At 43.3% G+C, this 27,382-nt stretch overlaps 1 protein-coding gene across 1 annotated transcript in view; it reads right to left on the reverse strand.

Moving 5' to 3' along the window:
• The window catches only part of OTOA (otoancorin), a 43,462-nt gene that overhangs the window by 5,963 nt on the left and 10,117 nt on the right, over positions 1-27,382 (reverse strand). Inside the window, exons 11-24 of the mRNA XM_032231004.1 lie at positions 26,642-26,765; positions 24,921-25,136; positions 23,349-23,516; positions 21,697-21,837; positions 20,038-20,093; positions 18,973-19,090; positions 17,417-17,490; positions 15,814-15,949; positions 13,967-14,157; positions 12,739-12,832; positions 11,692-11,824; positions 7,672-7,859; positions 1,860-2,015; positions 706-848 (exon numbers count right to left, since the gene is read on the reverse strand). Of these exons, the coding sequence (XP_032086895.1) occupies positions 706-848; positions 1,860-2,015; positions 7,672-7,859; positions 11,692-11,824; positions 12,739-12,832; positions 13,967-14,157; positions 15,814-15,949; positions 17,417-17,490; positions 18,973-19,090; positions 20,038-20,093; positions 21,697-21,837; positions 23,349-23,516; positions 24,921-25,136; positions 26,642-26,765 (1,938 nt within the window). The remainder of the gene's footprint in view (positions 1-705; positions 849-1,859; positions 2,016-7,671; positions 7,860-11,691; positions 11,825-12,738; positions 12,833-13,966; positions 14,158-15,813; positions 15,950-17,416; positions 17,491-18,972; positions 19,091-20,037; positions 20,094-21,696; positions 21,838-23,348; positions 23,517-24,920; positions 25,137-26,641; positions 26,766-27,382) is intronic.

Genomic DNA, 27,382 nt, shown 5'->3' on the forward strand with positions numbered 1-27,382 from the left:
AAAAAGAAAAAAGGAAGAAAGAAAAAAGGAAAAGAAGAAAAAAGAAAGAAAAAGACAGTAAGACAGAAAAACAGAAAGACAGAAGGTCAGACAGACAGACAGACACAGACAGACAGAAAGAAAGAAAGAAAGAAAGAAAGAAAGAGAAAGGAAGGAGGGAAAGAGGGAGGGAAGGAAAATAATGAAAAAGAAAAAAGGAAGAAAGAAAAAAGGAAAAGAAAGAAGAAAAAAGAAAGAGAAAGAGAAAGAAAGAAAGAGAATGGAAGGAGGGAGGGGAGGGAAGGAAGTTAATGAAAAAGAAAAAAAGGAAGAAAGAAAAAAGGAAAAGAAAGAAGAAAAAGGAAAGAAAAAAACAGAAAGACAGAAGGACAGACAGACAGAAGGACAGACAAACAGACAGACAGAAAGAAAGAAAGAAAGAAAGAAAGAAAGAAAGAAAGAAAGAAAGAAAGACTTAATGATACAAGAGCAAGGAAGTTTTTGCCCCTTCAGCTGTCAGAGACAACATTAGAATCCCGATTGACGAAGGCAATTATTTTTCCTATTCTGCAGCTTGGCTGCAATAATATTTTGTTTGCTTTACAAGCCTGAGAAACGGCTCTACGGAAAGCGGACCGTTCTCTTGAAAAAAGCAATATCCCCCTTGGACTATCACAACACTTTTTAGAAGCATTCCACGGAGGAGAGAGAAGAAGAGAGGGGTACCTGAATTCGGTGGCGTTGATGGATGCAACCTCTGTCGCGTTTAAGGTGCAAAGAGTGGCATCAAGAGCAACCAGATCGAAGCTTTTGAGACTGGCTATCTCTTGTCCCGAATCATCCAGAAAACCTTGTAAAATAGATTTCGCCTGGGGGGGGGGGGCGGAGGGGGTGGAATGATAAACAACAATGACCACAATGCATATCCCTGTCTTTCTCCACCCCACTCCACTTAAAACCATATTACTTTATGCAAACTGATCACAGAACAATTTGCAGCCACAAATACATTCACCAGCAGACCGCCTGCTGCCAATTACCTCCCATAGACCGGTTAGATCGCACAGGGTCGGCCTCCTCCGGGTTCCGTCCACCAGCCAATGCCATCTGGCTACCACCCGGGGGAGGGCCTTCTCTGTGGCAGCTCCGGCCCTTTGGAATGAACTCCTCACGGAGATTCGGACCCTCACCTCTCTCCAGGCCTTCCGGAAAGCTGTCAAAACCTGGCTGTGCCGGCAGGCCTGGGGTTGATGAGTTCCCCTCCCCTCTCGACTTGTATGGCTGTATGACTCTTGTGTATTTTAATTATGTGTATTGTGTTTGTATCCCCTTTTCCCCTTTCGAGTTGTTCGCCGCCCTGAGTCCCTCCTGGAGAAGGGCGGCATACAAATAAACTAAATCTAATCTAATCTAACCATTAGACGGAAGGGACTCCTTGAGATCCAAGGTTTGAAGGAAAACCTTGAACGTTGGAGTGAAGATAAAGGTAAAGGTTCCCTTTGCACATATGTGCTAGTCGTTCCCGACTCTAGGGGGCGGTGCTCATCACCGTTTCAAAGCCAAAGAGCCAGCGCTGTCCGAAGACATCTCCGTGGTCATGTGGCCGGCATGACTCAACGCCGAAGGCGCACGGAACGCTGTTCCCTTCCCACCAAAGGTGGTTCCTATTTTTCTACCTGCATTTTTTCCGTGCTTTCGAACGGCTAGGTTGGCAGAAGCTGGGACAAGTCACGGGAGCTCACTCCGTTACGTGGCGCTAAGGATTCGAACCACCGAACTGCCAACCGTTCTGATCGACAAGCTCAGTGTCTTAGCCCCTGAGCCACCATGTTCCTCTGGACCTCTCTTAGCAATGGACTCTCGGTGTGAACTTTTATTACCTGAGATGGATCCCAGGCTGTTTGTTGTGTCAAGGCTGAAACGGTGTCAATCAAGCTGAGATCCAGCATTTCAATTTCCTTCTCGTTCAACGCTGTGACAATGCAACCCAGGGAGACAATGTGGTATCTTTTCCAGTGTTCTGGCGGACCCCAAGCCTTTTAGAAACACATACGCACAATGTACAGTGAGCCATTACTGGTAGTTCTCGACTTATGGCTTACCATGAAACCAGAAAGCTTTGTTACTAAGTGAGCAGGGACGTGCAGTCAGGGGAGGCAGGGGAGGCACAGCCTCACCCACTGTCATCATGAAAAGAAAAAAAAATGTGAAAGGAAAAAGGCAAGAGCTGAGGTCAGGCTGAGCTAGTTGCTCCCAGAATCACCATGGATGACTCTGCTTAACTGTTTAAAAAAGCCTCTAAAAAAGTGCCCTCTACAGGAGGCGGCAGGAGAACGACGTGCCTCATCTAGCCTGACTTTTTATGATCACTCGAGCAGAGTTAAGCAAGGGTTAAAAGTCGAAAAATTCCTGACGTAGATGAGGCACATCATTCTCCTGCCTCCTCCTGTAGAGGGTGCTTTTTTAGAGGCTTTTTTAAACAGTTAAGCAGAGTCATCCACACAGTGACTCTGGCAGCAACTAGCTCAGCCTGACCTCAGCTCTTGCCTTTTTCCTTTTACATTTTTTTTTCTTTTCATGATGGCAGGCAAGAGCAGAGTTGAAATCCTCTCTGAAACAGCTGGAAAAGGTACGTGTGGGTCGGAGGGAGGGGGAGGAATTCAAACTTCATCCTCCTGGTGCAACTTTGTGAGTGTGTGTGTGTGTTTGAGAGAGGGGGAGGGAGGAAGAGAGGGAGGAAGGAGGGGAAGGGAGAAGAAAAAGAAAGAAGGAAACTTATTTAGCAAAGGAGAAAAACAAATGCTGTCGCTTTAAATCGGAACTGAGCATGCCTGGCTGTGGAATTCTGGGAGTTGAAGTCCACAAGTCTAAAAAAAATGCTGCCTCACCAGCCATAAACCTCACCGCATGTCTCTGTAAGTGAGACAGTTTTGCCCCGTTTTAGCACCTTTCTGGCCACAGTTGCCAAGGGAATCAAAACAGGGGTGAAGTTCGTAACAGATTCTTTAAGTGGCTCTGGCTTCCCTGTTAAAGGTTGCTCATCTGAAGTTTGCAAAAGAGAGTCACGTGACACCCCCTCAGGGCGCTACAACCGTCATAAATACCTGCCAGTTGCCAAGTGCCTGAATTTTAATCCTGTGAGCGCCGACGGATTGCAATGATCTTGTGAAAAACAGACGTAAGTCACTTTTTTTCACTGCTGTTGTCATTTTGAATGGTCGTTAAATGAGTAAGTAGAGGACTACCTGTATCACATCGTGTTGGGAACCAATGGAGGAGACCCTCAAATCTCCACTGCATAGATCAGGGAGAGGAACCCAAGGCTCTGGAGCCGCACGTGGCTCTTTCATCTCTCTGCTGTGGCTCCCTGTCGCTCAAAATATACATCACAACTGACAATGTGCGACACCCGCTGGAACGCTATTGATTGAGCTTTTCGGCCCCGGTAGGCCAGCCATGGTTAAATCCAAGAAAAGAAACATTTCAGAAGAAAACAGAAGCTTTAATTCAAATACAGATGCTAGTTCTGTGGCCGCTCGGGAAATAGCCAGGCACCGGAAGGGATTTGTGGCTCCCGGTGTTTTCTTTTCGGTGGGAAACAGGTCCAAATGGTTGTTTGAGTGTTTAAGGTTGCCCACCGCCGGCCTTCATGAATCTGATGTGTTGGAGGGTAGATCCCATCATCCCCAGCCACTCCCAACTTCAGCAAAGCTGAACCAGACTGCTGCTTCGGTTCAAAGGCTGAATCACGTCAATTTCATTTCCCCAATTGATCAAGAGACTGTTTAGTGCAGATTGGCAAAGGAGCAAATTATTCTGGAGAGCTTAGAACTCCCCAAAACTCTTTCTACATGTTCTGACCCAACCTGAGCAGAAGCAAGAAACAGACTCCTTGTCACGAAAAAAACCCTCTTTATTTACCTCTTGTGAATTAATTGCATTCACCCACCGAAAAATCCAAGCAAGAGTCTTTCAAGGAGTTAACGGCAGCAACAGACCTTATTAATCCTTTGTGATAATTGCAAGGCTGTGAGCTCTCAGCCGAGAGACTGTAAATTAAGTTCTGGCAAGCAGTCTTTGTGGTACAAAACACAATAAGCAAAATCTCCAGAAATACGAACTGTTGTCTCCTACGACAGCCACTCCCCTTTCCTTCTATTTATTCCCCAGCCAAGGAGGGCCCATTCAGCATCCACGTGGGCTTTGCTTCCCAAGTTGACTCCTTGTCCTCCATTGTTCTCCTCTCCTAACAGCTCTGCCCATACCTGCATCTGGAGCAGGCCCCAGCTGTTCTTCCTCCTCATGCATATCAGCCTCCTCCAGCTGCCTCTCCAGTAGCTGGGAAGTGTCGGATAGCCCTGGCTCTTTCTCTGCGTCCGATGCAAAGCATCCACCAGAACCGTCTCCAGACTCCAGAACTGGCCCAAGTTCTTCCCCAACCTCCTCATTGTTCAAGTCTGGTGGGCCACAACACTACACTCTTAGTAAACCTCTTGTATCGTGCAGTGATTTTTTTTTAAAGCTTGGGAACAAACATATAATTGGGAAGATTTTATATATCTATTTCTCATCTTAGGATATGGAATGGAAACTAATCGACATTTTCACTTGTCCGTCTTATTACGTATTTTGCGAATATTCCTAGGAAGCTTTACCTGGAATTATAGATTTTTATTTATTTACTTGTACCCCTTGGGCATTACAATATGAGGATATTAACGTGTGCATTTTCAAACCATTATTTTCGTCTACTTTTTCTACCCTCCACCTCCATTGGCCCTGTCACTCCCAGTGCAGCTAATAATTCAGGATATAATATTGCAATAATATTTTAATAGTACAGCAGCCGCAGCCTAAATCAATAGCAATAAAACAGGAGGACAAGTGAAAACTGGATTTAAGATCTCATAGCAAGCTAACAAAGTTTTTTAAAAAGCAAAAACACAAACCAGGGAGCTGTTTTTAATACATTAAAAGAAAAAACCAGCACTGGTTTGTTTATTTTTTTAAAGAAGAAAACCATGAATTTAACGCTCCTTGTGTCCTTTTGTGAGTTCTCTCTCTCTTTCTTTTAAAGCGCTGCAATCATCGGAGTGATTATGGAAGGGCTCCTGAAATTGCTCTAAACTACAGTTTAACCATAGCTTAGCAAATAATCCACCACGGGTGGCATCACGGAAGGAGACGCACGACAGCTAAAACAGTTTATGGCTTTCTAAATTGGGCTAAAGCGAATAACCACAATCTGAAAGACAGAGCAGAAAAATAGGCAGATGGAGCTGGATTCGGAATACAGCTGGAAGGGACCTTGGAGGTCTTCTAGTCCAACCCCCTGCTCAAGCAGAAGATCTTGTACCATTTCGGACAAGTGGCTGTCCAGTCTCTTCTTAAAAGCCCCCCAGTGATGGAACATCACAATGTTAGGTTTCTGAAAGATGCCTTAATTAGACATGCAAATGCTTTATGAGTTGACACACAACTTCTGGAGGCAAGTTGTTCCACTGGTTAATTGTCTTCACTGTCGGGAAATTTCTCCTTAGTTCTAAGTTGCTTCTCTCCTTGATTAGTTTCCACCCATTGCTTCTTGTCCTGACTTCAGGTGCTTCGGAGAATAGCTTGACTCCCTCTTCTTTGTGGCAGCCCCTGAGATATTGGAACACTTATATCTTGGAACACTTAGATATTGGAACAAGCAGGGTGAAGTCCTAATGTCCACTTTCATAATTTCTACTGTACCTCCCAATTGCCGGCATGACTATCAACAGCTGCCCAGTCTGAGCCGAGGTGGCACAGTGGTTACATGCAGCACTGCAGGCTACTTCAGCTGACTGCAGTTCTGCAGTTCGGCTGTTCAAATCTCACCGGCTCAGGGTTGACTCAGCCTTCCATCCTTCCGAGGTGGGTGAAATGAGGACGCAGACTGTGGGGGGCGATATGCTGACTCTGTAAACCGCTTAGAGAGGGCTGAAAGCCCTATGAAGCGGTATATAAGTCTAACTGCTATTGCTATTGCTATTTCAACCCAGTGGATTTCCAACCTGATCCTCTGGAAAACGAAAGAAAACGTAAGAACTTCTAGTGATGGAGCATCCATGACTTCTGAAGGCAAGCCATTCCTCTGGTTAATTGTTCTCATTGTCAGGTAGTTTCTCCTCAGTTCTAAGTTGCTTCTCTCCTTGATTAGTTTCCCTCCATTGCTTCTCGTTCTGCCTTCAGGTGCTTTGGAGAATAGCTTGACTCCCTCTTCTTTGTGGCAGCCCCTGAGATATTGGAATACTGCTACCATGTCATCCCAAGTCCTATTTTTCTCTAGACTAGCCAAGCTAAGATACAGGTAGTCCTCGACTTATGACCACAATTGAGGCCAGCGTTCCCATTGCTAAACGACACAGTTGTTAAGTGAGTTTTTGCCCCATTTTGCAACCTTTCTCGCCACCGTTAGCTGAATTCCTGCAGTTTTTAAGCTGGTAACACAGTTGTTGCATTGAATCTGTTTTCCCCATTGATTTTGTTTGACGGGAGGTCGCAAAATGGGGGGTCACGTGACCCCAGGACACTGCAACCGCCATAAATATGAGTCAGCCGCCAGATCAACCAAATTTTGATCACATGACCAAGGGGATGCTGTAGGGATTGTAAGTGTGGAAAAAGTCATGTCATTTTTTCCCCCCAGTGCTGCTGTAACTTCGAACCGTCACTAAACGAATAGTTGTAGGTCAGGGATTACCTCTAATGAAGTGGGCATACAGATGCGTTAGAGCAGTGGTGGCAGTGGTGGGATTCAAATAATTTAACAACCGGTTCTCTGCCCTAATGAACGGCTGGGTGGGCGTGGCTCAGTGGTCATGTGACTGGGTGGGCGTGGCTCAGTGGTCATGTGACTGGATGGGCATGGCCAACTCAACGTCACTCGCGTCAATGGGCGTTTCGCCTTAGCAGTTACAATGTAATAAGGGTTAACGGGAGAGGCAGTTTCTGTAAGCAAGGCAATGAAGATTAGGCTAGAAATAAAACCAGAATGTTCCCTTCCTGCCTTCCTTACAGGATTAGCCCTGCAAAGTGGAAAGAAACAAAAGGAGATTTTTTTCCAACAACCGGTTCTCCGAACTGCTTTAAAAAGTTAACAACCGGTTCTCCCGAATAGGTGCAAACTGGCTGAATCCCACCACTGAGTGATGGCAAACCTTTTTGGCACCAAGTACCCAAACTGGAATGTGTGTGCATGAGCTGGAAACCCGAAAACCAGCTGGCCAGTACCCATGCATGTTTTTTGGCTGTTTTCGGGTCAATTTTCAGGCTGTTTTTAGTCCCAAAATAACTGGAAAGTGGCATGAAAAATGGCCTTTTGGGGCCATTTTCCAGGCTGTTTTTCAGCTGTTTTGGGGGGGGCATTTTTAGAGTACAAAACAACCTGAAACAGTGCCAAAAATGCCCCCAAAACAGCCCTGAAAACGGTCTGGGAAATGCCCCCCAAATGCCCTGAAAAACAGCTGGAAAACGGGCCAGAAAACAGATGTGCGTGCCGGAAACCAGAAGAGCATCTGGCGACTGCATAGGTACCCGCAGAGAGGGCTCCATGTGCCACTTCTGGCATGCATGCTGTAGGTTCGCTATCATGGCATGAGAAGTTGGTCGCTGGATTTGGATGAGAACAAGGAATTTCCATTCCGTTCCCCTCTTATCATTACTTACCTGTTTAGCTTTTTCCTTCAAGACTGCAAGCTGCGAGGTGTTAAAATTGCGCACTTGGCCAAGGATTTCCACCGTTTGGGAGAAGGTCCCGCTTTCCATGCAGTTTAGTTCCTGGATGGACCAAAACATGTTTGCTTCTGATAATTGTATAATCTCATCCGAAGAGGGGGCCGCGACATCTTCACAGTCTGAAAAAATGGAATCACATGGAGGCCTTTCCACGCTCGAAGAAAACTGGCACCGATAGGCAGAGAGGTTAAAACTATAACAAAGACTTAAAATGTTTGATTGTAAATGTTCTAACAGCAGCCAGAATCGTATTTGCAAAAAGCTGGAAAAATGAAACAATACCAAAACAGGAAGAAGTTATTCGAAAAATAATGGAGAGTGCTGAAATGAGTAAATTGACATTTGAAATTAGAGAACAAGAAGACGAGCAATTTTATAAGATATGGGACTTGTTTTATCAGCGGCTGGGGGAAAAAACCTGGAAATGAAAAACGTTCTACTTATGTTTTAACTGAAGGAGTTAAGTGATAATATAATTATGCTGTGAAATAGAGTAACAATGATACAGTGGACGACTGATACATATATGAATTGAATACTTTAGAACTTTTTGTTTTAAAATGGATAAGGATAACAATGAATTTATGTATACTTGATAGAGGATTGGTGATATAATGTATAACTCTAAGTATATATTATAAAGATTTCTTGTTGTTGATAAATAATTTTAATAAGGAAGTAATTAAAAATTGGTATATATATATGAAGTGACTATTTAGAATACCTTGTTGAAAAATTAAGGAATAATATCTCTGAATGTATGATGTACAAGGACAATAATGAACATAAGCATACTTGATAGTTGATTGGTGGGATTAAACATAATTGAAAACAGTGATATACAAATATAAATGGTTGGTAAATCTTTTTCATATCGGGATCTGTGATTATATAAAGGTACATTGTTATTAAACAGACAATCAAGAATGTAAGGGAATTAGGTTTATCGAAAAAAAATATTAAATGTAATTGAATATACGGTGTACAATGAAAGTGAGGTATCTAGTTATATTAGATGGAAAATCTGTGATTGTAAATGTAATTGAGAATATGGATGCAAAAACACTTGTAACCAAACGACAGGCTGTATGTAATGGATGAGAATTTTTTGATGTTTTTTTGATGTTTAAAAATAAAAAACAAATTGCAAAAAAAAAACACATAATAAAAAGGAAGATGGCATTTGTACCTGCACCAAGTACAGAGGAGAGGAGCACTCCCTGTGAGTAAAGAATGACATCAACCATATTTAAAAAAAAAAACTGGTGAGAAAATATCGCCTTATCCATCACCCGAAGCAGAGAAATGGCTCACCTTTCTACAGCCTCCTATTTATTTATCCAATTTCTATGCTTCTTATGGGTCACACACAAGCCTAAAATGTCTCGATGGGAACTCCAGTTGCCTCTTGAAAAAGCACCTTTGGGACATTCCACATGGGAATCTTTGTTATCATGTCCCAAAGATGCTTTTTCTTTTTTTCCAAAAGAAAATGGTTTTTTTTTTGTTCTCTATGCACAATTATAGGTATACATTCACATATTATTATTCTTATTATTCTTTTTTACATTCGTCATGCTTATAGCAATAGCAATAGCAGTTAGACTTATATACCGCTTCATAGGGCTTTCAGCCCTCTCTAAGCGGTTTACAGAGTCAGCATATTGCCCCCAACAACAATCCTGGTCCTCATTTTACCCACCTCGGAAGGATGGAAGGCTGAGTCAGCCCTGAGCCGGTGAGATTTGAACAGCCGAACTGCAGAACTGCAGTCAGCTGAAGTAGCCTGCAGTGCTGCATTTAACCACTGCGCCTTATACATTTGTCATTCCGTTTACAGGGTTATAACATACTATTTGGGTTGCTTTGTTTACCATCCCTCCCCTGTTTTGACACCACCTTCTTTTCCCTTTCTTTCCTCCCTCCCTCCTTTCTCTACTTTGTTCCTTTCTCTGTCCTTTCCCTTTCTTCTTCCCTTACATCTCCCCTACTCCTCTCTTCCTCTTCCTCTTCCTCTTCCCCTTCCTACCTGCTCTCCTTCTCCCTTCCATTTTCCTCTCCTCACTGCTATCTTCCTTCCTTCCCTCTCCTCTTTTCTTCTCTTCCTTTCTTTTTGTTGTTGTTGTAGGTCTCTTCCAGCTCTTAATTTTTATTTTCAAAGATGCTTTTTCAAGGGTCACCCGACTTCCTTATTTTTCTTTGAAGATGTTTTGCTTCTCACCCAAGAAGCTTCTTCAACTCTTGCAAAAGCACTTTGGGGACAGCTATGACCTGGATGGCTGAGCATAGACATCAACAACAAAAATGGATAATGATGACAACCTATATACATATATGTTGTGGCCCAGCAGGAGCCGTTGGAGCTGCCCCCAGACTCCAACAGCGAGGGGCCCTATGAGTTGGCTCTGGAGGATGTGGAGGACCCTGGACAGGGTTCCGACTCCGAGCAGGGCGCAGAGAGACTGGTTGGCCACCAGGTGGCGCCTGAGCCTTAGACCAGTGGGGAGGAGACAAGGGAGAGTGATCCAGAAGCCAGCAGTGAGTTGTTCCTGGATGCACGCCATCGAAGAGCTACTAGGCATCAGGAACAATTACGCAATTACAGGAGGTAATTGTGCTCAGCTGGTGGTCATTAGGCTCCTCTCCAGACTATAAAAAAGACTGCTTGTGCACACGCCCCTCTTGCAGAAGTCAACGCATTGACTAAAGAGAATTGTTGTAACTAACTTGGCAGGCTGGATTGCTGCCAAGGTTTGTCTGAGTTGCTGCCAAGGTTTGTCTGAGTTGCTTCCAAGGTCCTTATCTGTTTGTTTGCTTGGCTTTCAGCCACCGAGATTTTGGTCTTGCTATTAAAGTACATTCTAGTTAAGCTTGTCTCGGCTTTCGTTACTGGATGCAGGAGGGGGTCAGAACACATATATATGAGTATAATATAAGGAAACTAGATGAAAATTGCCAACAGTGATTTGGAAAGGAGGATTAGAAAAGTCTGTTATTAAATATTATGGATGTTTAGTAGAACAGGACATAAGGATTCAGTGTTATTGGAGGATTTTAGAAATATTAAATGAAATGCCAGTATGTGGTTATGTATTAAATTTCGGAATATTTTATGATGAAGGACGTTTAAATAATTATAGTCAAATATAAATGGAGATATAAGGGTAAATGTATAAATATTTGAGTTAAAATACTTTGTGACCCGACAAATGCGCGCATGACAAAAGCGCACCGACAAAACCACGGGGCTAAAACCGTGATGTCATCAACGCGCCGACAACAGCGCGCTGACAACAGCGCGCCGACAGAAGCGCGATTTAAGTTAAGGTAAGGGTTAGGTTTAGGTTTAGGTTTAGGTTTAGGTTTAGGTTTAGGTTTAGGTTTAGGTTTAGGTTTAGGTTTAGGTTTAGGTTTAGGTTTAGGGTTAGGGTTAGGGTTAGGGTTAGGTTTAGGGTTAGGGTTACGGCGCGCTTCTGTTGGCGCACTGTTGTGGGCACGCTTCAGCGCTCATTCGTCGGTGCGCTTTAGAACTCGCGGTTTTGTCACCGCGGTTTAGTCAGGCGCGCTTTTGTCGTTCGCGCATTTGTGGGTGAACCAAAATACTTGAGTTAATATGAATTATGTTTGATGACTGTGGAAGAGATGCACGAAAACCTTTTGTAACCAACTGATACACTTTCTACAGTATGTAAGGAAGGAAGATTTTGTGTGTTGTGTTTGTTTAAAAAAATTTTTTTTTAAACAAAAATGAAATAGAAGTTTAGCCAATGCCTTTTAGCAAATATTCATTTACCTCCTCCTAATTTAAAAAGGAAAAAAAAAAACACTCCAAGAAAGTCACAGAAATTTTGACAGATCAATATCGACGTCTATCTTAAACAACAGGGATAACAAAGAAATCAGTGTTGGGTCTCTTACAAGACAGAAGTCATGAAGACTAGAATTGCTTACCGGGAGTTGAATTAGAGGTTTGGATTCGAATTCTGGAGGCATAAAGGGATTCAAATTGAGCTAAGAGAAATTGCTTGGGGGCAGAGAGCCGTTGGGATGTTTTCGATGCTACTTCCGAGACGAAGTCAGGAAACTTCAGGAGGAAATGAAAAAAAAAAATGATGAGGATTTTAAGTCACTTTTGCTTTGGTTGAAGGCTCTGAAGAAGGTGTAATATGATATATCTCCTGTTTCATATCAGCACATTCCGGCTTGTCTTAGAAACATTCAACCCTTGTGGCAAAATTACAGTAATTAAAATGTAAGAACGGTTGCAGGAATTGGGTATGTCTAGTTTGTTTGTTCGTTTGTTTTGTCAAGCATGAATTGTATAACAGATATAAGCATAAACACGATTATGAATACATGAAATGAATATGTATACAATGGAATATTAGGACAGGGATGGTAGCAGAGGTGGGTTCCTACCAGTTTGCACCTATTCGGTAGAACCGGTTCGTCAAATCTACCGAACCGGTTAGAAGAGGTTCCACCAGTGGACCCGGAAAGCAGGCCACACCCACAGAAGAGGTTCCAAAAAATTTTGAAACCCACCACTGACACAGACAGACAGACAGACAGACAGACAGACTCACACAGAGAGAGAAAGAGAAAGAGAAAGAAAGGAAGAAAGGAAGAAAGAAAGAAAGAAAAAAAGAAAGAAAAAGTGAGAGAGAGATGAAAGGAAAAAAGGAAAAAGGGACAGAGAGACAAAAGGAAGGAAAGAGAGAGAGAGAGAGAGAGAGAGAGAGGCAGAAAGAAAACACATGGCCAGCAAGCCACTCCCACCAGGTCACATGGCCAGCAAGCCACTCCCACAAAGGAGGCCACACCCACAGAGTAGGTTCGAAAATTTTTTGAAACCCACCACTGGACGGTAGGTACACTGGTACGCTTATCCACACCCCTTAAAGACCTCTAGGGAATGGGGTGAGGTCAGGGGTAGGTTACTCCTGGCATTACTGCTGGTTCAGTGCGCGGAAAAAAATTTTTTAGCATCCTTAATACCTTTTCAAGCAGGGCGATCAAGTCATCCTTTGGCAATAACACCATAAAAGCTCCGTGGTCCTTAATTGTTTCAACTGTCCAGTTTGTTGGGGAGCTGGAAAAAGAAAATTGGAATCTCAGTTGTAAAAAGAAAGCTTTCAATTTGCCATCAAGTTTTTTTTTTTTTTAAGTGTACGGGTAAGTTTCCAAGGTTGGAAGAGAGACGAGGGAAGACGTGTTTACAGTACAGATGAGTTTCTTTGCACATACAGTAGCAGCTTTTGGGGATAAAAAGATAAAGGCAAACATTTCCCCCGGCCTGTCACGTTTGACTCAAAGGATCGGTGCTCATCTCTGTTTCCGTAGCAGAGCATGGTTTGAAGATGCTTCTGTGATCATATGGCCAGCATGCCTATCTGCTCAACACTGTTACCTTCTGTTCTGACTGAGGTTTCCCAAGAGCATGAAGCAAACTCCTGGCCCTGACAAAAAAACCTTTTATAAGTTTACAGTGAATTCTGCTCATTCACATCCAGCAAAGTCTTTTGAGGGAGGATTTACAGTCACAGACCTTCTCTGGCTTGGAGAGCTGCCAAACCGATATCTGCAGAACTTGGCAAGGAGACTCGGAGAATCAGGACGCAATTAAGCAAACTAATGGTCTCCTGCAAACTCCACTCCCCTTTCGCTCCTCTTTTATTTCCTCTGGGAGGGGCCATTCATCGTCCACCTGTGGCCTTCCTCCCAAGTCGACCCCTGTTCTTTAGCTGTTCCCTTCGTCTGGCAACTCTGCGCATGCACACACTGGGAACAGGCTCCAGCTGTTCATCTGCCTCACTGATGTCTGACTCCGAAGGCAGCTGATAACTGGCATACGACCCTGGCCCCCTCTCTGCCTCCGACACAGAGTCCTCATCAGAGCCTTCCCCAGACTCCAGGACTGGCCCATGTTCCTCCCCAACCTCCTCACTGTCTGAATCTGCTGCCAGCTCTGCTGGCCGCTGGCAGGCCACAACACCTTCCCACCGAAGTGGTACCTATTTATCTGTTCGCGTTTCATACTTTTGAACTGCTAGGTGAGCAGAGCTGGAGCAAGGAATGGGAACTCACCCCCTTGCGTGGCGCTCGGGTCTCAAACCTGGGCTGTTGCACCCATCCAGCTGACAAGCTCAGCATCTTTAACCATTGTTTAAGCCACCACACTCTTCTTTGGCTGTTGTTACTCAACGAGGCCCTGCAAAGGCCTTACCCGTGCAATGCAATCAGCTTCTGCTGAACTTCCATCTTCTGCTCGTAGCTGAGATGGGGGCACTGACTATATCGATGGAGGATGACTGTCATAACTTCTGGGGAGACCCCTCGACAGATGAACGTGGGGGACAAATGGCAAAGGAGATTGCCCAACAAGTCCACAGTATATTCATCGGCCACCGAACCTTCCTGAAACAAGACACATCAATTCAACAGTCAAACTAAGAGGCAGAGAAATGCGGGAGGGTCCTCCTCGAGGCCCCTTTCTCCATCCACTATGCCACTGTGGGCTCTGCTCCAGGGGTGGGTTTCAACCGGTTCGCGGTGGTCCCTGCGAACCGGTTGGTTGCCGAACCCGGAAGTAAGTAACTTCTGGGAACGGCGAAGGGCGCGCCCGCCCGCCCGCGGTCCTTACCCAGTTTTGACGAGTTCTGTGCTTCCACGCATGCGCAGGACGCATACAGCGCCTGCACGATCATCCAGGAGCAGCTGGAGCATTGCGCAGACGCTAGTACGCATGTGTGCACCGCGCGCGTGCACGAGGACGCCGCCGGCCCCGTTCCAACCGAACCGGTTGGAACGAGGCGAGAAACCCACCCCTGCTCTGCTCCCTCTTCTCTGACCATTCCCTAGGCAGGATCTCTTTTATTCCACCTCCCCCAGGCCTTTCCCCTGTGCCGTTAGTCCTCGAGATACAACCAACATTTCTGTTGCTAAGTGAGTCCATTATTAATTTGGACCCGATGTATGAACTTTCTTGCCAGAGTTGTCAAGTCAACCACTGCAGTTGTTAAATTAGCAACATGGTTGTTAAGGGAGTCTGTCTTCCCCGATGACATTGCCCGTCAGAAGGTAGCAAAAAGGAATCCCATGACCCTGGGGGGGGACACATCAACTGTCATAACTATGAGTCAGTTGCCAAGCATCGGACATATTTTTACAGTGTTGCAGGCTAACTCTGCCCACTGCCAGCAGTTCGATCCTGACCGGCTCAAGGTTGACTCGGCCTTCCATCCTTCCAAGGCGGGTATAATGAGGACCCAGATTATTGGGAGGCAATAGACTGACTCTGTAAACCGCTTAGAGAGAATTGTAAAGCACTGTAAAGCGGTATATAAGTCTAAGTGCTATTGCTATAGTTTACTCTGTCCACTGCCAACAGTTCGATCCTGACCGGCTCAAGGTTGACTCGGCCTTCCATCCTTCCCAGGCGGGTATAATGAGGACCCAGATTGTTGGGGGCAAGAGGCTGACTCTGTAAACTACTTAAAAAGGTGAAGATTCCTCTCGCGCATATGCGCTAGTCGTTCCCGACTCTAGGGGGGAGGTGCTCAACTCCGTTTCAAAGCCGAAGAGCCAGCGCTGTCCAAAGACGTCTCTGTGGTCATGTGGCCGGCATGACTCAACACCAAAGGTGCACGGAACGCTGTGACCTTCCCACCAAAGGTGGTTCCCGTTTTTCTACTTGCATGTTTTACGTGCTTTCGAACTGCTAGGTTGGCAGAAGCTGGGACAAGCAACGGGAGCTCACTCCATTAACGCGGTGCTAGGGATTCGAACCGCCGAACTGCTGACCTTTCTGATCAACAAGCTCAGCATCTGAGTTGGGCTATAAAGCATTACGAAGCGGTATATAAGTCTAAGTGTTATTGCTATTGCTATCTGAATTTTGATCCCATGGCCGTGGGGGATGCGGTAAGGTTGAAAAACGGTCAGGCGTCACCATTTTTCAGTGCAGGTTGTAACTTTGAAAGGTCACTCAGCAAACTGTCGTGAATCAGGGACTACCTGTACATCAGCCTGAACGAGAAACAGACCCGGAATTAGAATAATGGATGTTCTTACTAAGCATCTCTGGATTTTCTGCAAGAGAACTCCCTTCTTCTGCTCGCTCCAGACGAGATGATCAAGGCCCGCCTTTCCCAAACTGATCAGAAAAGGGACACAGCGGGATCCGGCGACAGATTCCAGGAACTCAGCACTGCCAAGAGAAAGTTTTCCAGAGATCACTTTGTGGAAATGCAGCAAAGGAGATGGGATTTATTTCTCTCTTCCCTCTAACCTACATCAGCTGAATCAGAAATGCACCCTCGTTGACTTCAGGAGGGTTTATGTCCAGCTGCCCGTATAGATTTTTAAGTAAAATTTTAATGGAAAGAAAGAAAAAAGTGAGAGAGAAAGACAGACAGAACATAAAAGAAAACAAAAGATTTGTTGCAAGTGGTTATCCCATCAAATTTTCAATTGAACATATTCGGTTAGCAAGACACAAACCTCTTATAGAACCTGCAAACAGTGAACATTAAACCGGTAGTAAAATTATGGATCAAGTTGAAATATGGTGCTATAGAAAAGAAACCCCAAGGGGCACCATAGATAGAGGTAAAAAGGTAAAAGTTCTCCTCGCATATCTGTGCTTGTCATTCCTGACTCTAGGGGGCAATGCTCATCTCCATTTCAAAGCCGAAGAGCCAGCGCTGTCCGAAGACGTCTCCGTGGTCATGTGGACGGCATGACTCAACGCCAAAAGCGCATGGAAGGCTGTTCCCTTCCCACCAAAGGTGGTCCCTATTTTTCTACTTGCATTATTTACGTGCTTTCAAACTGCTAGGTTGGCAGAAGCTGGGACAAGTCACGGGAGCTCACTCCGTTACGCGGCGCTAGGGATTCGAACTATCGAATTGCCAACCTTTCTGATCGACAAGTTCAGTGTATGAAACAGCAAAGTCCGAGAATGATTTCCAATTTAAAGGAGAATATTTGTAGCTCAGGATTGAAACGGTTTCCAGTTTGAAACGGCATTTTGCAGCAGATTTAGGAAAGCATACTTCCATAATTTAATTAGCCATTTCTCCAAAATAGAGATCAAAGACCCTTTTCAATTAAAAAAAAACATACAGTGCAGATACCTGGCAGCCTTTAGTTTAAGTTGTATATGGATAAATTTGAATGTGAAATTCACCCAGCTATTTGTATCGAATGAGTTTTATATCCAGAAATTTGAATCATGTCTCTGCCAAAGAATTAGTAAAATGGCCACTTAGCCTCAAATCCAATTAGTAATAATAATGCAAAAAAAGCAATTGTTTGCGGCCACTAAATTCCTTGTGTTTGAATCTCCGTTCCTCTCCAAATTTGATGTCTTAACTTTCATTGTATGTTGATTTAGTGGCAATTTTGTCATGATTGCAATGAAATAATTTTTCCCCTTACCTATAGCCCTTTCAATCCTATGCCAAATACCATAATTAAAATCCAATTTAAAAGTTTTCATTATTTTGGAGACACAGCAGCTATCATAAATACTTTTTTTTTTTAAACCGTGAAAGAAATGAATGAATATTGGCTGGAATGCTATATGCGTATTGGCACTATAAAGATCTATCATTTTCATGATGTTTTTCAGAGAAAAAAAAGAATAGGAAGGTAATTAAAAAGAATGGCTTACGGAAGCACAGCTAAGAGGTAGGCAGGGACAGATGCTTCGGAAATTGTCCAGAATTTCCAAGCCAAACAATTGACCTGCAAAAAGGATTTTTCAAATGGGATTGCATAGAAACAAGACAAAAAAGCTATAATCCTAAGTGACTATTTTTTTTCTATATATGCCAACATATTATCCGTAATTTTAATCCATTGTCAAGTCATTTAGTCAACATGATATCAAACTACATGTTGTCATTTTTTCTGCACATCTGCGATTTTTTTTTTAAACCCAAAACTTGGCACACTCTACGTAGAATCCCTAAACACAATTTACAAGCAATTTGATACCCACAAAATGATGCATTTTGAGTGAGTTGCTTTCCTTAATGTCTGCTAAACACACAGACAGATACACACCAAGATGTGTAGGAGAGCTAACATCGATGCTTTTATGGATTTGCTTAGATAAAAGTGTCATCTTTCCAAATTCGGAGACGTGCGGAACAGAGGTGGGATTCAGCAGGTTCTGACCAGTTATGGCGAACCAGTAGCGGAAATTGTGAGTAGTTCGGAGAACCGGCAAATACCACCTCTGGCTGGCCCCGCTCCCATCTATTTGCCTTCTCCCGAGTCCCAACTGATCGGCTGGGTCTTCTTTTATTGCCCTGCACAGGAGAACGGAGCTGGGAAGCAGGTTAGTGAGGTGGGGAGGGAATGGGGATTTTGCAGTATCCTTCCCCTGCCACGCCCACCAAACTGTTGTGGCCCAGCAGGAGCCGTTGGAGCTGCCACCAGACTCCGACAGCGAGGGGCCCTATGAGTTGGCTCTGGAGGATGTGGAGGACCTTGGACATGGTTCCGACTCCGAGCAGGGCGCAGAGATGCTGGTTGGCCACCAGGAGGCACCTGAGCCTTGGATCAGTGGGGAGGAGACAAGGCAGAGTGAGTCAGAAGACAGTAGTGAGTTGTTCCTGGCTGCACGCCATCGAAGAGCTACTAGGCGTCAGGAACAATTACGCAATTACAGGAGGTGATTGCACTCAGCTGGTGGTCATTAGGCTCCTCTCCAGACTATAAAAAGGCTACTTGTGTACACGCCCCTCTTTGCAGAAGTCCACACAGAATTGAATGTCGGAGAACTTTGTATGAGCTTGGCAGGCTGGATTGCTGCCGAGCCTTATCTGTGTTTATTGCTGTCCAAGCTTGTCTGTGCTGGGTTGCTGCCAAGGACCTGTTTGTCTGTTAATTAAATGCCGTAATTTATCTCTGGCTCGGAGTGTGCTTTGGTGCGGAACGAGGCGGGTCAGAACACCAAACCATGCTCACCAAACCATGCCCACCGAACCAGTAGTAAAAAAAATTGAATCCCACCACTGGTGCCGAATTGCCGTTTTTCTTATGACATTATTTCCAAAATGCAACATCTCCATAAAATGCAATTCTCCCTCAGAAAGCATCCTCTTTTTATAATGCAAATCCCAAGTATTTCATTTGCCCTAGTTGAAATCGTGATCCAGAGACCAAACAGGCTCTCCGTTGGGAATAAAACCAACATATTAGGATATGTTCATATTTGACCTGGAAGGAAGACAGCAGGCGAAGGTGCTTTTCAAATATGTGGAAAAGGTTCAGAAAAGAGATTGGGCTCAGGTTCTCAATGTGCCGGCAGGTCAGTCCTTTCAACAGCTGTCCATGACTGGAGGAAAATAGGAAAAACAAAAATACAAAGTAAGAATTGAGCCAGCTGTGTGCAGCAGCTGCCAAAAAAGCCAACACAGTTCTAGGCTGCATAAACAGAGGGATAGAATCAAGATCACGTGAAGTGTTAATACCACTTTATAATGCCTTGGTAAGGCCACACTTGGAATACGGCATTCAGTTTTGGTCACCACAATGTAGAAAAGAGGTTGAGATTCTATAAAGAGTGCAGAGAAGAGCAACAAAGAGGATTAAGGGACTGGAGACTAAAACCTATGAAGAACGGTTGCAGGAACTGGGTAGGTCTAGTTTAATGAAAAGAAGGACCAAGGGAGACATGATAGCAGTGTTCCAATATCTCAGGGGTTGCCACAAAGAAGAGGGAGTCAAACTATTCTCCAAAGCACCTGAGTGTAGAACAAGAAGCAATGGGTGGGAACTAATCAAGGAGAGAAGCAACTTAGAACTAAGGAGAAATTTCCTGACAGTGAGAACAATTAATCAGTGGAACAAAATTGCCTCCAGAAGTTGTGAATGCCCCAACACTGGAAGTCTTTAAGAAGATGTTGGATAGCCATTTGTCTGAAACGGTGTAGGGTTTCCTGCCTAGGCAGGGGGTTGGACTAGAAGACCTCCAAGGTCCCTTCCAACTCTGCTATTGTATTTGTAATTGTGTGGGATGCAATTTAATTCTAAGAATGTTCCCTCTCGTTCAATCAGACTCAACGTCTGAAAAAGGACGTTTTCTAAGTTAGGATAAAAAAAACCCCTCTCTTTCAATGTGTGTGTCTTTCCAAAGAGTCCTATTACAAGCATCCTAATTCCCAACCAGTCAAGGAGCATGGGTGGTGTAGTACCACCTCTCCAGAGGACGTCAGTTCTAGAATGTTGTCTTGAACAAGGATCTTCGGTTCTCATTCTAAGATCAGGGGATGCTTCCCTTACCTTAAGAGATCAGACAGAGACGTTTTCCTTGACAATAAATCATACAGAAACAAAGCCTGAAATTAAACAGATAAGGGATTTATTTGTATGTTATAGCAATTTTATTTTTTACTTTGGCAACTTTAAGATAGATGGACTTCAACTCCCAGAATTCCCCAGCCAGCATATAACCATGTCAATCCCTCTTTGACAAGTGACAGACACTGATTAAAAGGGGGCAAGTTTCCATCACATGGTTGTCTGTGCCATCTTGGCTTTTTGGGGGGGGGCACTCTGACAATGGGGATTGGGAGAATATCCAGATTAGGGCCAAATTGTAGGAGAACTTCCCCCTTTGTCATCCTCTTTGTCTTCTAATCAAAGAGAGTAGCAACCTGGAATTGAAACTTCCTAACAATGAGGACAATTAACCAATGGAACAGCTTGCCACCAGAAGTTGTGGGTGCTTCATCACTGGAGGTTTTTAAGAAGAGGCTAGACAGTCACTTGTCTGAGATGATATAGGTTCTTCTGCTTGAGCAGGGGGCTGGACTAGAAGACCTCCAAGGTCCCTTCCTATTCTATTGTATTCTCTATTCTCTATTCTCTATTCTATTCTATTTTCTATTCTATTACTATTATTTTCTATTGTATTCTATTCCATTCTATTCTGTTTTCTATTTTTATACTATTCTATTTTCTATTCTATTCTATTCTATTCTATTCTCTATTTTCTATTCTATTTTATTTTCTATTCTATTACTATTATTTTCTATTCTATTATTTTCTATTTTATTCTGTTTTCTATTTTTTATACTATTCTATTTTCTATTCTATTCTATTCTAATTCTATTCTATTCTTCATTCCATTATTCTACTCTATTCCATTCCATTCCATTTCCTTCTATTCTATTCCTCATTCCATTATTCTATTCTATTCTATTCTATTCTTCATTCCATTATTCTACTCTGTTCTGTTCTGTTCTATTCTTCATTCCATTATTCTATTCTATTCTATTCTATTCTTCATTCCATTATTCTATTCTATTATATTCTATTCTATTCATTCCATTTATTCTATTCTATTCTTCATTTCATTATTCTATTCTATTCTACCCTACCCTTCTTATTCTATTCTATTCTTCATTCCATTATTCTATTCTATTCTGTTCCATTCCATTCCATTCCATTCTCTTCTATTCTCATCCATTATTCTATTCTATTCTGTTCTGTTCCATTCCATTCCATTCTCTTCTATTCTCATCCATTATTCTATTCTATTCTATTCTATTCTTCATTCCATTATTCTATTCTATTCTATTCTATTCATTCCATTTATTCTATTCTATTCTTCATTTCATTATTCTATTCTATTCTACCCTACCCTTCTTATTCTATTCTATTCTATTCTATTCTATTCTATTCTATTCTTCATTCCATTATTCTATTCTATTCTGCTCTGTTCCATTCCATTCTCTTCTATTCTCATCCATTATTCTATTCTATTCTATTCTATTCTATCCTACCATACCCTTTCTTATTCTATTCTATTTTACCCTACACTTCCTATTCTATTCTATTCCTCATTTCCTTTCCATTCTCCCACTTCCTGGTTGTCAGATCCAAGGTGTCCACAAAGTGCCCTCATGCACCCATCCATCTGTCGCTCTTTCAGATTACCTGGCTTGCTCTCAGCTCTTTTCCCCCCACCAGTGACGCATTGAAGCTTCCTGCCTTCCATAAATCGAACAAGGAGACCTCAGTAAAAAAGGCACTAGGCAGATCGGTGAGCACCGACGTGAGCGGCACAGAGGCCAGGATCTGTCAAAAAAAACGGAAGCGTTTGAGAATTTTCCATAACCGTCTGTGGAAACAACCTTGGGAGGAACAACCACAGTCGAGACAACGCTCAAATAGGAGGCAGCTGAGCCCACAGAAGGAATGGGAAGTGATACACATCTCAGAACAGAGGTGGGTTCCTGTTCTGTCCCCGCTTCACGGCTCTTAACAAACGCAGGCAGGCAAACTTAAAAGGAAGTCTTTCTTTATCATTTCTCAGTTCAAACTGGCTTCGAGCCCAAAAATAACATAAATACAAGTCTCCGACAAGAATGCAAAACAAAACTCTTACAAGCAACGTACTTCTTCCAAAGTCTCCATGAATCAGGGTTACAGGAAACACCAAAGCACTTATCCAAGTGTAACAAGCAATGTTGTATGAACCCAGGAACACACGAAGGAACGACGTTGACTCCTGCGACTAGGGCGTGGCAGTATCCGTCCTTTTATCTCCCCAAACCCCACTAATGAGCCCCAGCTGCATCGTTAATCATTGCATTCCGAAAAGACTCACAGCAGACATCTGCTGAGTCACAACAGGTTCCTACCAGTTCGCACCAGTTCGTCAAATCTACCGAACCAGTTAGAAGAGGTTCCACCAGAAAGCAGGCCACACCTACAGAAGAAGTTCCAAAAAATTTTGAAACCCACCACTGACACACACACACACACACACACACACAGACTCACACAGAGAGAGAAAGAGAAAGAAAGGAAGAAAGAAAGAAATAAAAAAGAAAAAAAGAAAGAAAAAGTGAGAGAGATGAAAGAAAAAAAAGAAAAAGGGACAGAGAGACAAAAGGAAGGAGAGAGAGAGAGAGAACACATGGCCGGCAAGCCACTCCCACCAGGTCACATGGCCAGCAAGCCACTCCCACAAAGGAGACCACACCCACAGAGTAGGTTCGAAATTTTTTTGAAACCCACCACTGTCTCAGAAGAAACCCTCCCTAGTTTCTTGGACCGTAAAGTTGAGGGGGGAAGAGATGTCCCGTCAGCAGTGGTTGGGATCCTGCCGGTTTAACAACTGGTTTGCGGATCGTGTGCCTCGCGCCCCTGCGCCTGACACGCCCTCTGCATGAATGCACAGGGTTAACAAAACTTACCTGCCATGTTACCTCTACGGAGTTACACAGCTGAGACAGGGCAGCCCACTCTGCTGCGTGAATCAGCTGAGAGGATATAGATAAGCAAAGCTAGGGGTGGGCAGCCCACCTGATCATCAGAGTGAACCAGTTCGCTCCCCAGGTGATTGTCAGAGCTATCAGTTCATCCAAACCAATCCGAACCGGCTAAGTCCCATCCCTGCCTTGCAAGATTCTGTTATTCCCATTTTGCAGCAAAGTAGAATTAAGACTTCTGAAGCTAGTCCTCTTGATAAGATCGTTTGCTAATGAAGAACATGGAAAGGAAATATTTCTAGTTCTAAACCCGTGATGTCTCTCTCCAACTCACTCACCCGCTCTCTATTGCTCAGAAATATAAGCGCTTACCTTCCGGAAGATTCCTTGTCTTTGAGCTGGGGACAGATCCAGTGCCCGGTGTGCCAAGACACTCGGTATGGCCTGAGAGAGTTCGCTGGGGTTCATATTGTAGAAGGACGGGGTGTCGATTCCAGGTGCTAAAGCCCCCATTTGGCTAACATTGTGAAACGACAATGCCTTACAAGAAAACCGAAGGCGTAAATCAGGATGTATGGCCGAAAGGATCGCGCGAACCTAGCCAATTGTCCTTAATTGATAAATGGTTCAGTAAACCACCATTTGCAGGAGTTAACTAACATTTTGGGCAGTTTGAGCTTTCTGCGCCAACTCAGAAAGCTCAAACTGCCCGAAGAACTGCTGATTCAGTTCTACAGAGGAATTATTGAGTCTGTCATCTGCACCTCCATAACGGTCTGGTTTGGCTCTGCAACCCAACAAGGCAGACAGACACAAGACTTCAGAGGAGAATCAGAACCGCAGAAAAAACAATCCAACCTGCCTTCCATTGAGGACCTGTACACTGCACGAGTCAAAAAGAGGGCTGGGAAAATATCTACAGAGCCCTCGCATCCTGGACACAAATTGTTTCAACTCCTACCCTCAAAACGACGCTATAGAGCATTGCACACCAGAACAACTAGACACAAGGAGAGCTTTTCTCGAATGCCATCACTTTGCTAAACAACTAATTCCTACAACACTGTCATTTACTAAGACGGTATTGCTATTATTCTTCTCTTCCTTCCTAGTATCTATTTCTCCCCACTTATGACTATAACCATTTTGCTTGTATCTTTCAATTTATATTTTTTTATTTGTCTCCTAGTATGATTTGATAGATTATTAGTTGACTATCACCGAGTTTTGTATCTTTTTATTCTTGATGAATGTATTTTATTCTCCTGAGAGAATATGCACCAAAGACAAATTCCTTGTGTGTGTCCAATCACACTTGGCCAATAAAGAATTCTGTTCTGTTCTGTTCTGTTCTGTTCTGTTGTTCTGTTCTGTTCTATTCTTCATTCCATGCTTTTATTCTATTCTATTCTATTCTTCTATTCTATTCTATTCTTCATTTCATTCTTCCAGTCTATTCTATTCTATTCTTCATTCCATTATTTCCTATTCTTCATTCCATTATTCTATTTTATTCTATTTTATTCTATTTTATTCTATTTTATTTTATTTTATTTTATTCTATTCTATTCTATTCTATTCTTCATCCCATTATTCTATTCTATTCTTCATCCCATTATTCTATTCTATTCTATTCTATTCTATTCTATTCTATTCTATTCTATTCTTCTATTCTATTCTATTCTATTCTTCATTCCATTATTCTATTCTATAGTATTCTTCACTCCATTATTCTATTTTATTCTATTGTATTCTATTCTACATTCCATTATTCTATTCTATTCTTCATTTCATTATTCTATTCTATTCTATTCTATTCAGAATTCCATTATTCTATTCTATTCTATTATTCTATTCTATTCTATTCAGAATTCCATTCTCATCTCAAGAAATTCCACAGCAAAAGAGTTTTGTGATTAAAACGCCTCTGAGAACCAAACGTACCTTTTCGTAAAGCAGGTACTTGCTGGATAGAATTATAGTTTGGCTCTTGGCCCACCTGGAGACTTGGTTTAAGGTGGAGATGGCAGCGTGCACAGCTGTGGGGGACAGAGATTCCAGCTGGCTGGTTGCAAGACCCACGACAGCATCAGAGAGGGTGCCGAGGACGTCATTCAAAGTCTGGTTTTGGACAGCAACGTTGAGAAGTTGGGCCTTCAGCTGGAACCATTCCAAGAACACCAAAGATAATAACAGCAAAAAAAAAAACCACACACCACAATATTTTAAAAAGCTGTTGCTAAGAAGCTTAGACGCATGGTTTTAAAGTTGAGACATCACTAGAAATCCTCAACAGTGATAAGAGAATAACAATAATTAGAAAAGTACTTGAATGCGCAGAGATGGACAAAATGACAATAGAACTAAAAGAAAGAGAAGAATCGGATTTCTTTAAAATATGGAACAAAATTTATAAGTGGCTAGAAAACAGAAGCCAAAACAGAAAATAGAGAATGTAAATCTATGGTAGTATAAATAATCAATATTATTATAAGTGTTAGCACTACAGTTGTTATATTATAGGACAAGGCAAAAGCAATAGGAAGGCAATGCGGAATGGAAAATTATAAAGGGAACCAGGAAAGCCGATACAGAGGGCTGTATAATTACTTTATATTATTATGTACGTTTTGTGTTTTGTTTTATTTTTTCTTGTGGTGTTTTTCTTTCAGTTTTTAAAGATTAGAGCATTCAATAAAAATTATTTTTTTTTAAAGAGAATAACAGCGTTGGAAGGGACCTTGGAGGTCTTCTAGTCCAACACCCTGATCAAGCAAGAAACCCTATACCATTTCAGAAAAATGGTTGTCCAATCTCTTCTTAAAAACCTCCAGTGATGGAGCATCCACGACTTCTGGAGGCAAATCATTCCACTGGTTAATTGTTCTCCCTGTCAGGAAATTTCTCCTTAGTTCTAAGTTGCTTCTCTCCTTGATTAGTTCCCACCCGTTGCTTCTTGTCCTACTCGCAGGTCAGTGGTGGGTTTCAAAAATTGTTCGAACCTACTCTGTGGGTGTGGCCTCCTTTGTGGGAGTGGCTTGCCGCTCATGTGACTGGATGGGAGTGGCTTGCCGCCCATGTGAGCGGATATGAAGATGCCGACGACACTTGTCAGAACCACCTTAAATGACCTCACACACAGCACTGGCATGCATAAGAATAGGATGTCAACTTGTTTTTTAAAAGGCTTCTTTGGTTTGTGTTAAAACAACTTCAACACACGCAATGTTCTGATTGCACCACAAACGCTGTAGTCATCCTTGCCTTTCACAGAGGCACTGAGTTTTATAAATAGGAGCATGATAGTGTAGAATAATCATATCCAAGGACCAGTGGTGGGCTTCAAAAAATTTTGGAACCTCTTCTGTAGGTGTGGCCTGCTTTCCGGGTCCACTGGTGGAACCTCTTCTAACTGGTTCGGTAGATTTGACAAACTGGTTCTACTGAATAGGTGCGAACTGGTAGGAACCCACCTCTGCCACAGGTGCCTTGGAGAATAACTTGACTCCCTCTTCTTTGGGGAAGCCCCTGAGATATTGGGACACTGCTATCATGTCTCCCCTAGTCCTTCTTTTCTTTAAATTAGACATAGCCACTTCTTGCAACTGTTCTTCATACGTTTTGATCTCCAGTCCTCTAGTGATGTTGTCCCAGTCTCTCCTTACCTTCTGCACATTGGCCTGGAAGCTTCTTAACTGGTGACATTTAATCATCTGGTGAAGCAAGGCCCGAGCCATGGTGGAATCCATCTCTGCCAAATCATGGTAGAAGCAAACCAGCAAACCAAGCCTGCATGAGGAACAGAAGAAGTTAGCTGCCCGTCCTGTCTCTAGACTTTGTTTTCTTCTGGAGAAACTATGTTGTCTGTTGTGGCCCGGCAGGAACCGTTGGAGCTGCCACCAAACTCCAACAGCGAGGGGTCTTATGAGTCAGCCCTGGAGGAGGTGGAGGACCCTGCACAGGGTTCCGACTCCAAGCAGGGCGAGGAGAGACTGGTTGGCCACCAGGTGGGATCTGAGCCTTGGATCAGTGGGGAGGAGACAAGAGTGAGTGATCCAGAAAACACCTGTGAGTTGTTCCGGGATGCACGCCGTTGAAGGGCTACTCGGCGTCAAGAACAACAGCGTAATTACAAGAGGCGATTACTCTCAGCTGATGCTCATTAAGATCCTCTCCTGATTATAAAAGAGACTGCTTGTGCCACGCCCTTCTTGCAGAAGTCAACGTTAAGGATTAACAAGAAACAAACTTGGCAGGCTGGATTGCTGCCAGAGTTTGTTCGCATTGCTGCCAGGTTTTGTAGGACTTGCTGCCAGAGTGCTTATCTCCTTGTTTATGTGGCTTGCAGCCAATGAGAGTCTGGACTGATTAAAAGAAACATTCTCATTTACGTTGGTTTCAGCTTT

This window comes from Thamnophis elegans, chromosome 14 (genome assembly GCF_009769535.1).
Source record: "Thamnophis elegans isolate rThaEle1 chromosome 14, rThaEle1.pri, whole genome shotgun sequence".
NCBI classification, from domain to species: domain Eukaryota; kingdom Metazoa; phylum Chordata; class Lepidosauria; order Squamata; family Colubridae; genus Thamnophis; species Thamnophis elegans.